Source organism: Vulpes vulpes, chromosome 9 (assembly GCF_048418805.1).
Source record: "Vulpes vulpes isolate BD-2025 chromosome 9, VulVul3, whole genome shotgun sequence".
Classification (NCBI taxonomy): Eukaryota; Metazoa; Chordata; class Mammalia; order Carnivora; family Canidae; genus Vulpes; species Vulpes vulpes.
In genome coordinates, this window is record NC_132788.1 from 1302445 (window position 1) to 1314800 (window position 12356).

Sequence of the window (12356 nt, forward strand, 5' to 3'; positions counted from 1 at the left end):
AGCCACACAGTGACCCTCATACTGAGGAAATCAATGTTTAGAGGGATTTTTCCTTTACAGAATATTGCAACTAATAAATGAAAATTGAAGTACAGAATTTGAGTATTATCATCTGATAAACCCATAATGAAACAACGAGTTTAGTTAAGATTACTTATGGCTACTGTTACTCCAGGACAAGAGATGCAGCCAGGTGGACCTCTCAGTGGAAGTACACGCAACACTTATGAAATATTCCTGCCAGAAAAATCAATCATGAGTCCGACTGAGCCTCTAGGACCTACCAGTTACTGGAAGTATAAGGACCAACAGAATATGCTAATCAACCCTACAGGGACAAGGTCAGCAAAATCTGTCGTGTGTGAGAAGCTTTGCAGGATAAACCATCTAGTTGTTGAATAAAGAAGGTGAGTAATAATATTGAAATGAAAATAGAGGGACAGGAAGCCAGGGAATGAGTGGCTTTAGGGGCATCATGAGAACATGGAGTAAGGATGTTATGAATCCTGTTCCAAAACACACCACAAAGGATAAATGAGTCAATCAGGACAATTGAAACACTAAATGGCAATTCTATAATATTAAGAATTCATTATTAATTGTTTAAAGGATAATAGAAACATCAGAGTTGTCTTTCTTTACCGTCTTCACTGTTTAAAAGGATTAGTTACGATGGGCTCTAGGTTGATAATATTGAAGTTGGTGGGTGCGATAGGTCATCCATTACTGCTTTAGTTTCATGTCCGTGTGTTTGAGAACAGCCATAATAAAGAGAGGCATGCATCTAAACATAAATAAAATAAAACTAAGTGAAGAGAATTTTTCTCACACTGGAGGAAAAGTAGACGTGACCTTTAGGTAGCAGGAAACTGACCTTGGGGGTGAGGGGAGCTCAGAGATGGCAGAAAGAATGAAGATTATAAAAAAGGGCCCCAATATGGATACCCCTAAATAAATACAGATTTTATGCAGTGCTCATCAGGTTGAAAATGCAGAAAGTAAAGTACACCACACCAAAGACAGGTAATTGGGAGTAAATACGTAGAGTTGAAAGGGTTTCCTCATTGTTCAGGGAGTCAGACACTATACTAACGTAGGTTGTATTAGGTCAATAATGTAAGTTGTAATCTGTTTGCCACCCCTAACAAAAGAAAAAAAGAGCAAATGGAAGTAAAACTTAGAGCTAATATCATAAAGGTGGAATAATACTTTTCAATGAATGTTAAAAAAAGGAGAAAGAAATAAAGAGCACTAAAGAACATGGTATACATAAAGCCTAAATTTATCTGTATCATGTGAAGGACTAAACTGTCTCGTGTACAACATGATTAAAGTGAAATTTCCAATGAAAAGTTGTGCGCTAGTAGCCAGGTTGAAGAAACAAAACTGAAAAATATGCAATCGGAGAAGGACAAACATTATGTGTTCTCATTCATTTGGGGAATACAAATAATAGTGAAAGGGAATAGAAGGGAAGGGAGAAGAAATGGGTAGGAAATATCAGAAAGGGAGACAGAACATGAAAGACTCCTAACTCTGTAAAACGAACTAGAGGTGGTGGAAGGGGAGGAGGGCGGAGGGTGGGAGTGCATGGGTGACGGGCACTGAGGGGGGCACTTGGCGGGATGAGCACTGGGTGTTATTGTGTAGGTTGGAAAATTGAACACCAATAAAAATAAATGTATTATTAAAAATAATATGCAATCTTAAGAGATATAAAAAGGAAACATAAAATGTTGAAAATGAACGTGATGGGAACATACACAGCAAAATAATATTTTAGCAAAACCACACGCCACCACAGTTGCTATACTAGCCCGATAGCCAACTTCAAAGTGGAAAAACCAGCTGAGAAGAGGACACTTCACATTGATGAGAAACATTTGGTTCCCCTATGACGGGCAACCGTGTTAACTGTGTGAGCACCTGCCAGAAGAGACTCAGGATATGCAAAGCAAAACTGGGCCCTTACGGGAGAAAAGTACAAATCCACAACTATGTGAGAGATTTTAACCCCCTCCCTTGGAACTGATAGAACAATCACACAAGGTGCCAACCTGGATACGGAACGTTTAGGCTGTAGCATAGTGACCATAACCTAATGGAGCACGGCATCCAACAGCAGGATGTATATTCTTTGTTTTCTTTTTCCTAAAGGTTTTGTTTAAAGTCTAGTATAGTTAAGAGAGTATAATATTTTTTCAGGTGTACAGTATAGTGATTCAGCTCTTCTATACAGCACCTGGTGCTCATCATGACAGGTGCGCTCCTTCATCCCCATCAACTCGAGCCCTCCATCCCCGTCCCCTGCCTCTCTTACCCTCAGTGTGTTCTCTGTAGTTCAGAGTGTTTTCTGGTTTGCTTCTTTCCTTTCTTCCCCTATGTTCATTTGTTTTGTTTCTGAAATTCCACACATGAGTGAGATCATATGATAATTGTTTTTCTCTGACTTCATTCACTTAGCATAGGACCCTCTATATCCACCCATGTTATTGTAAATGGCAAGGCTTCATGGGTTTTTATGGCTGAGTAATACTGCAATGCACGTATATATCACCTCTTTATCAATCAGTCAGAGGATGTACATTATTTTCAAGAGTATAAAGAACATATTGACACATTGGTTATATTCTGGATTCATTGCAGCTTTCAACAAATTTCAAAGGACTGAAGGTGTAAAAAATATATTTGTGTGCAATTTATATGAAACCAAGCCAAAAGTAAATCACAAATAGATCATTTAAAAATCCTTGTGTATTTTTAATTTTAAAAATACTTCTAAGTAAGCCCTGGGTGTAAATAAGTTCAAGAGACATTATTCAATGTCGTTAGTCAAGAGGGAACTGTGGAACAAAACCACTATGAGATTCCACTTTGTTTGTTAGGATGGTTGCAATTATTTTTAAAGACTGAGAAGAACAAGGGTTTGAAATATAGAAATTGCATACGACGAGTAACAAAAGTGGCAGTTTGGATGCATTATCGTCTGTGTTTAAAGGCAAATTTATAGGCTTAAGTCCATATGTAAGAAAAGTAGAAAAACAGGAAATAGTATTCGTCTGAAAGTATTATAAAAAATTAGTGCATGAATCCCAAAAAATTGGAAGGGAAGAAAGTAAAGAAGAAAATTTATTAAATACAAAACAGACATACACCAGAGAGATGTTATAACAAAAGGTGATAATTTGGGATGACTGATCGAATAACCAGACTTTTGAGGGACGAAGGAGAAAAGGCAGAAATTACTGAGGTCGGGAAGGAAAGGAGGTTATCCCTGAGACCCTTGAATCGGAGTGGATTGTGACAGAGTGTTTTCATAAACTTAAAAAGTTGTGGAATTTGAAAACTACTAGAAAGATTTCACCCAATCCAAATGTCCCAATAATGAACGAGGTTGAAATCTGTAGGTTTCGTAATTACTGAGAAATGTGATATGTATTTTAAAATCTTTCCATGGAACAGGTTCCAGGCCTAGATGGCTTTGCCGTGGAAAGTGAATACCTTTACTAACTATGACCAAGTCTACCAAAACTGAATCTTACACGAAATCTTCAAAACAATAGAAGGAAAATTTCCATGTTATTTTATGAGGCCCATGTAATATTAATGCCAAACTCTAACAAGGATATTATAGGAAATTTTTTACAATTACACTATCTCAATCACAAGTATATAAGCATATTTAGCAAACAAAATCTGATTAAGTCCCATATAGAAGTCATGGTATGCCCAACACGAAGTGTCTGTATCCTGGCAATGCAGAGATTACTAAAATACTAAACTGTAGAGAGAAACCAAAGTAGACTTAAGTAACATGATGGGATTCCAGATCCCCAAACTGGAACACTCAATATTACAAAGATGCCAGTTCTCCCCACAGTGAAGTGAGTCACTGTGATTTTTTATTGTGGAATCTGAAGAGGTGATCCTAAAACCATGTTGAATTTTGCAACACTAGTGTTTCCAAGACAGTTTTGAGAAACAGCGAGGGGGATTTGCACTATCAGCAACGCACAGTAGGTGTGATGAACCAATGATAGCGACAGAGGATAGGCCATCTGAGTATGGAACACAACAGAGAGCCTGGAAGTCAACTCAGTGCTTGTCTAGACACCCCATTTACCAAACAGGTGGGTAGTCTATGGAAAAGTAAAAAATCTGGGTCAATTAAGAGTCATAGGCTAACCACTGAGATTTGGCTCTTACCTCATACTAGACACACAAAACAGTCCAGGCTGAATGCCGAGTTAGATTTCAAAGCAAAATAGTGATGAGAATAGAGAAGACCCTCCAGGTCCTCAAGCAGGAAAGTGCCTCCCAAATGTCCTGTGCAGGGAGCAAAAAGGAGTAAAGCACGGAGGAAATACCTTGTGGATGGAGCTACATGAAAATCAAGTGAGTCTGCAGAGTGTGTCAAGGCAGAGCACAGCTTGGGAAGGCACACTGCAATACGGGAAGGGAAACGGACTTGTCTGCACAATATACACATAATCCTTGACCCGAAGAATAAGACAACCCTGTAGAAATACAGGCGAGAGACAGGTAGAAGTGATGTGCAGAGGAGAGGAGCCAAACGTGCTGGACACATTTGAAATGTGTCCTGTCTCCCCACGGGCTCTCCGTCACCTCTCTGAAGTGATTGTTTCCTGTTTGTGCCATAGGTAACCTGGTCACACCCCCCCTCACTGCCTGTGTCCCATCATATTGCACATGTTTGTTGTCATGTCTGCCTTCCTGCAGAGCCATGAGCTCCCCTGGGCTGGCCTTGAACTACACTATTTCTGCATCCCTCACCCTGTGGCCATTTCCCTTAGAAGTGTGTTCTCACTTCTCTGGTGAGCTGCTGATTTGAGCCTGAGAAATACATTTCAGGTCACGAGGGAGCCTGGTGCTGTGATCCTCTGATTATAATGAAAAGCTGTTCCTTCAGATGGAATGACCCTGAGCCCAAATAGTGCTGGCCAGGGCAGGAGTGGGGTCACCCCTTCAGCTGCTGAGGCAAGCCCTGCTGAGTGCTTCCTGCCTACCATAGCTCTGATGCCTCCCTTACACACTTGGTGTCCTTCATACCCTGGACCCCTGAGGGATGGCTGCCTTGACCCTTACCTCCTCCAGGTGAGGGTCATGACTGCTGAAGGTCACACAGCCCATGTCTATGCAGATGATGATGAGGTCGGCTTGTAGAACTGTCACCCCTCCTTCTTAGCTTTGGGTTCCCATGCAATGCAGAGAGTGTTGGGAGGGGCAGGCGAGGGTCTTGGGGTCACAGAAACTGTGTGGATGGGTGCTCCATGTTCAAGCTTCAGGAGCTCCTGGTTTCTGGTAGAAGCAGAGGAGGAAATGGCCTCAGCTCACTTCAGCTGCCACATCTTGTTGCTTCATCCAGGCAGTAGTGCAAGGGCGTGCAGCTTAGGGTCATGGGGCTCGGAAGGTCTCTCCTCCTGAACTGCTGGGATTTGGAGGCTTGAATGGCCAATTAGGTGAGCTTGTTTGTCTTCTGGCCTCTGGAGTGCCCTGGGACTCCCAGTTCCCCTGGGTACCACTGTCATCAAGCTCTGTCTGAACCCACCCGCCCCTACACGGCCAGGCTCCAAAGACCAGAAGTCTCTCTGGGCCTCAGGTGTGAGCAGAAGAGAATCATAGACATCATGTGCCCACCTTAATGCCCGTCATCCGGTTACCCCATTCCCCATCCCCTCCACTGCAGCAACCATTAATTTCTTTCCTATATGGAAGACTCATTTTTAACAATTTTATTCAAAAGAGAGCACTTGACGTAGGAACTACCACTTAATCCTTTTATCAGGGCACAGTAATCATTGTTGGTTGTAGATACAGGGTACAGCGCATCTCTAAAGCTTATTCTTTTATGACAGCAGTTCATGTTTGTTACATAATAACTCCATCACCCCACCTGTGGCAATCTCCGTATCCTCCATCAAGGTTGCAGGACACATTGACTCCCTTCAGCACATCCTCCACATGGCCATGTGTTTCTGTCCCAGCCTCCGCAGGGCCTCCTTCACATCCTTGTTTCGCAGACTGTAGATGAGGGGATTGAGCATTGGGATGACCAGCGTGTAGAAGACAGAGACCACCTTGCCCTGCTCCATGGACTCAATTGCTCCTGGCTGGGCATACATGACAAAGAGAGTCCCAAAAAAGAGGGTCACTGCAGTCATGTGGGAGCCACAGGTGGAGAAGATCTTGCGTCTCCCAGCTCCTGATCCCATCCTCAGGATGGTCACTGTGATGTAGCCATAGGAGATGACGATCACAATTGTCACAGCCACAAGGAGGAGCCCACAGATGCCAAACAAGAGAAGTTCATTGATGGCCGTGTTGCCACAGGCGATCTGGAGCAGAGGGGGCACATCACAGAAGAAGTGGTTGATGCGGTTGGAGCTGCAGAATGGGAGGTGGAATGTGAAGCTGGTCTGCACAACAGAGTTGAAGCAGCCTCCACAGTAGGCGTCCAGCACCAGGCGAGTGCAGGCAGACTGGCACATGGTGCTGGGGTAGCGCAAGGGGCTACAGATGGCCATGAAGCGGTCGTAGGCCATGACACCCAGGAGGAAGCCTTCAGTTGTGGCCATCAGGGATAAAAAGAAAAACTGGGTGGCACATCCTGCAAAGGTGATGACCTTGGATGAGGAGAAGAAGTTGGCCAGTGCATTGGGGGCGATGACAGATGAGTAGCACAAGTCCACGAAGGAGAGGTTCTTGAGGAAGAAGTACATTGGGGAGTGCAGTTGGGCATCCAGGGTGATAACAATGATCATGAGGAGGTTACCCAGGACAGTCACCATGTACAGGGCCAGGAATACAGCAAAGAGCAGGGCCTGAGTCTCAAGGCCACCTGCAAATCCCTCCAGCACAAAATCTTGAACGTAGACCTTGGAGAGGTTTCCATTACTCTGAAATGGCATGAGCCTCGGTCCTCCAGAGGGGAATTACCCCTTTGTGTTGGCAGATTAAGTGGGTCAAGCTAAACTCCCTGCAGGACACTATTTAGAAAGATAAACAACAACAGTCAAAAATCTGGTTAAAGGTATAATGGAGTTAATGGTTTAGCAAAGAATTAATAAACAATATTCAAGATAAACGCGTTGGTCCAGTGATATCAGTACTGAGCATTTCTTCTTCCCTTGATTCCTAAGTCTCTGTGAAGCAGAATCTGAAAGGCAATTGGTTAAGCAGTGAGATTTTGCCTGTCTTGCAGAGCTCATGCTGACAGTGGTTGGTTACTACGAACCAGCCAGGATGCACCATGGGAGTGAGTTAAATCAGGAGTAAGTATGCAGCTGAGATTCTGGCCATTTCAATCACTGAAAGTATATTAAGACACGATCTGCATGCTATGCTCGAAAACTCTGCAAAAATTAATATATATCGAGTTGAAGACATGTTATCCTAGACTGCAGATGTTTTCTCTAAAAGCTTTTTGTAATTACTGCCAGACAGAATTAAAAAATTGAATTCCTGCAATAAAAATTAAAATTACCTAACCATAGAGAAACCCCAAGAGGTTTCCGATTTTGGTGAAACACATATGTAAATTTTAATAAAGTTATTATTGGAAAGAATGAGAGATGAGGGATGCCTGGGTGGTTCAGTGGTTAGGGCCTGCCTTGGCCCCAGGGCATGATCCTGGAGTCCCAGGATCCAGTCCCACGTCGGGCTTTCTGCATGGAACTTGCTTCTCCCTCTGCATGTGTCTCTGCCTCTCTCTCTCTCTCTGTGTCAGTCTCTGTATCTCTCATGAATAAATAATTTTTTAAAGAAGAATATCAGAAAGGGAGACAGAACATAAAGACTCCTAACTCGGTTGTGGCGGTGGGGGCGGCGGGCAGCCGAGGAGCCCGCCGAGTGCTGGAGCCCGGGCCGCCCGAGCGCCTCGCAGCGGGTGACGCTGCTGCCGCGGCCTCGCGTGGTGCGGGTCGGCGTGTCCCGCGTGCTGGGGTCCTTTTGGAATAAATCATGGGATTGAGCTTCATTCAGATGTGGTGGAATATGCCAAGGAAAAATTGGAGAGCTTCATCAAAAATAGTGATAGCTTTGATAATCAGCTCCTAGACCTAGACTATCCGTCTAAGAGGGAAGCTGCAGGGCAAGGCTAGGTCACCCTGATCTCCTAGCAGCTTATCAAAAGAATTATATGGGCAAGTTGGCAAGGTCCCTGCTGTGAAGGAAATCATCTGTCCGTCTCCAGACGAAGATATTCCAACATGCACCTATAAAGAAAACCACTGCTAAGATTTGAGTTCTGTGAACCTGCATTTGTGGTTGGTAATTGCCTCCAGATAGCATCTGACAGTCATCAGTATGATCGAATTTATTGTGGGGCTGGTGTCCAGAAAGACCATGAAAACTACATGAAAATTTTACTGAAAGTTGGAGGCATTCTAGTCATGCCTATAGAAGATCAGTTAACACAAATTATGCGAACTGGACAAAACACTTGGGAAAGTAAAAACATCCTTGCTGTTTCATTTGCTCCACTTGTACAACCAAGTAAGAATGATAATGGCAAACCAGATTCTGTAGGACTCCCCCCCTGTGCTGTCCGGAATCTACAGGACTTGGCTCGTATTTATATTCGACGTACACTTAGAAATTTCATAAATGATGAGATGCAGGCCAAGGGGATTCCTCAGAGGGCTCCACCCAAAAGAAAAAGAAAGAGGGTGAAACAAAGAATTAATACTTACGTATTTGTGGGTAATCAGCTTATTCCTCAGCCTCTAGACAGTCAGGAGGATGAAAAAATGGAAGAAGATAAAGAAGAGGAAGAGAAAGATCACAGTGAAGCCATGAAGCCCGAGGAGCCACCTCAGAATTTACTGAGAGAAAAAATCATGAAACTTCCCCTCCCTGAATCTTTAAAGGCTTACTTGACATATTTTAGAGAAAAATAACTTAGATCAAGAAGAAAGAATGCCTACTGATAATTCCTTTGGTCTTGAAAATGTAGCATTTGTTAGGAGTTAAAAGAGAATTCTTTCATCAGTGCGAATTATAGTGATAAAAGTATAATTTGTTTTTGTCTTAGTAATAAAAATGATGTATTCAGTAAATAAAAAGAATCCCTTTTATAAAATATATTTTTCTTTAAATCTTGGAAAAAAATGCTGTTTTATCTCAGAGTGACTTCAAGAGTGGAATGCAACAATACTCAAGATTTGTGTACTGTAAATCCTTTTCTGGTTCCTTACAGATTTGTAGTGTTGAGGCTTACATTTAATTTTGTATAAGGTTAAATAATTGTTAAGCATATACTGATTTTTGAATTGCAGTTGTTTGCATTTCCTCTATGAAAACTTTCTTTTCAATCAGGAAATCAAATGCCGTATAGACCACTGACCTTACTTTGTTGCAATCACTATTGCTGAGTCGCTGTAGTATTCCGGGCAATACATGAGTGCAATAACAATACAGATATGAATAATTTAGCTTTAAAAAAAAACAAACAAAAAACGTTTCGTGAAATTCAACAGCACTGCTACTTTTGCTTTTGAATCTATTGCCAAAAGATACAGGAAACTATCTGCTTCTCTCATAGAGATTTTAAGAGCACATCAAGTGAGTATTAAATAAAAAGTATAAACCTAAAAAAAAAAAAAAAAAAAAAAAGACTCCTAACTCTGGGAAACGAACTAGGGGTGGTGGAAGGGGAGTTGGGCGGGGGGTGGGGGTGAATGGGTGGCGGGCACTGAGGGGGGGCACTTGACGGGATGAGCACTGGGTGTTATTCTGTATGTTGGCAAATTCAACACCAATAAAAAATAAATTTATTATAAAATAAATAAATAAATAACAAAACAAAAGAATGGATGTTGAGACTTACAATCTTATTTGAAATTTGGAAGCAATAAAGCGAATAATATGTAACAGTTTAGAAGTACAATGGCTAAAATTAGGAACTCAATGAATGAATTTCAAAGATTAGCTAAGAAGAAAATTTGTGAAGTAGAATACAGATCAGTGGAAAATACTCAGAGTGAAGTATTGAGAGACAAAAGGACAGAAAAAATCAGAAATGAGTGTTAGAGATCAATAACATAGAGATATACATATTTGAATTCCAAAAAATGATTAAAGAGATTAATATGCTGAATCAGTGCTTGAGGAGTTAATGGCCAGGTGTTATCTCAAAACAATGAAAGATATTTTTCTACAGATTCATTAACCTACAAAATCAAAGCAGCATTTATACAAAGAACGCCACACTTGGACATATCATAGTAAAAATATTTAGAGTCAAAATAAAGAGAAAAGTATAAAAGCATTCTGAGAAAGAAGACAATCACTTCAGGGGCCCCTAAATGGAACAGTCAGTTAGGACTCTGATTCCTGCCTTCTGCTCAGGTTGTGACCTCAGAGTGGTGAGATTGGTTACCATTGCAGCCTCACATTCAGCAAAGAATCTGTTTGAGACCCTCGCTCCCTTTCCCAGTGCCCCTCCTCTAAAATAAATAATAAAACCTTTCTTTACAAAGAAGACCAAAAAAGAAGACATAGTCATTTCAACGTTTAAAGTTAGAAATAAGACTGACCATTGTCTTACCACATTAAAAATAATGGAAGCCAACTGAGGTGGACACTTGACAGGATGAGCACTGGGTGTTTTTCTGTATGTTGGTAAATTGAACACCAATAAAAGTTAATTAAAAAAAAATAAATAAAAGGAAATATATTTTCCTTTCTTCAAAGAAAATACTTATCAACTATTATTCTGCATCAGGCCGAACATATCCTTCAGAACTCAAAGTGAATGTAGCTGTAAGAATTAAGGAGTCAATCCATTTACAATTGTACCCAAAAGCATAAGATACCTAGGAATAAACCAACCAAAGAAGGAAAGGATCTATACCCTAAAACTACAGAACACTTGTGAAAGAAATTGAGGAAGTCACAAAGAGATGGAAAAATATTCCATGCTTACGGATTGGAAGAATTAATATTGTGAAAATGTCTCTGCTACCCAGGGCAATTTACACATTCAGTGCAATCCCTATCCAAATCCCATGGACTTGGGGGCAGCACCGGTGGCTCAGTGGTTTAGCACCGCCTTCAGCCTAGGGCATGATCCTGGAGACAGGGGATTGAGTCCCATGCTGGGCTCCCTGCATGGAGCCTGCTTTTCCCTCTGCCTCTCTCTCTCTCTCTCTGTATATTATGAATAAATAAATAAAATCTTTTAAAAATATCCCATGGACGTTCATTAGGGAGTTGGAACAAATAATCTTAAGATTTGTGTGGAGTCAGAAAAGACCCCAAAGAGCCAGGGGAATATTGAAAAAGAAAACCAGAGCCGGGGGCATCACAATGCCAAGTTTCAAGTTGTATTACAAAGCTGTGACCATCAAGACACTGTGGTACCGGCACAAAAACAGACACATACATCAATGGAGCAGAATAGAGAACCCAGAAATGGGCCCTCAACTCTATGGCCGACTAATATCCAACAAGGCAGGAAAGACTATCCAGTTGAAAAAGGACAGTCTCTTCAATAAATGGTGCTGGGAAAATTGGACAGCCATGTGTAGCAGAACGAAACTAGATTATTGTCTGACACCAGAGACAAAGATAAAGTCAAAATGGATGAAAGATCTAAACGTGAGAAGAATCCATCAAAATCCTAGGGTAGAATACAGGCAACACCCTTTTTGAAGTTGGACACAGCAACTTCTTGCAAGATCTGTCAATGAAGGTGGGATCCCTGGGTGGCGCAGTGGTTTGGCGCCTGCCTTTGGCCCAGGGCGCGATCCTGGAGCCCCAGGATCGAATCCCACATCGGGCTCCTGGTGCATGGAGCCTGCTTCTCCCTCTGCCTGTGTCTCTGCCTCTCTCTCTCTGTGTGACTATCATAAATAAATAAAAATTAAAAAAATAAACTGAGAGAATTTAATTGAAGCATATCAAATGGATAAAAACTCATGAATTTCTAATACTGAAAATACAACCCCGTTCATTGGCTTCTTTGGAGTATGGTGCAGAGGGAAGCCACACAGTGACCCTCATAGTGAGGAAATCAATGTTTAGAGGGATTTTTCCTTTACAGAATATTGCAACTAATAAATGAAAATTGAAGTACAGAATTTGAATATTATCATCTGATAAACCCATAATGAAACAACGAGTTTAGGTAAGATTACTTATGGCTACTGTTACTCCAGGACAAGAGATGCAGCCAGGTGGACCTCTCAGTGGAAGTACACTCAACACTTATGAAATATTCCTGCCAGAAAAATCAATCATGAGTCCGACTGAGCCTCTAGGACCTACCAGTTACAGGACCAACAGAATATGCTAATCAACCCTACAGGGACAAGGTCAGCAAAATCTGTCATGTG

At 41.6% G+C, this 12356-nt stretch overlaps 2 protein-coding genes across 2 annotated transcripts; one reads left to right on the forward strand and one right to left on the reverse strand.

Moving 5' to 3' along the window:
* Nucleotides 1–5966: 5966 nt before the first annotated feature.
* LOC140594035 (olfactory receptor 9S13-like) lies at nucleotides 5967–6929 on the reverse strand. The gene has a single exon (XM_072722402.1). The coding sequence runs from the start codon at nucleotides 6927–6929 to the stop codon at nucleotides 5967–5969; it is 963 nt and encodes a 320-aa protein (XP_072578503.1).
* Nucleotides 6930–7899: 970 nt separating this feature from the next.
* On the forward strand, nucleotides 7900–9636 carry LOC140593809 (protein-L-isoaspartate O-methyltransferase domain-containing protein 1-like). The gene has a single exon (XM_072718995.1). The coding sequence runs from the start codon at nucleotides 8376–8378 to the stop codon at nucleotides 8916–8918; it is 543 nt and encodes a 180-aa protein (XP_072575096.1). The 5' UTR covers nucleotides 7900–8375; the 3' UTR covers nucleotides 8919–9636.
* The last annotated feature ends 2720 nt before the right edge of the window (nucleotides 9637–12356 follow it).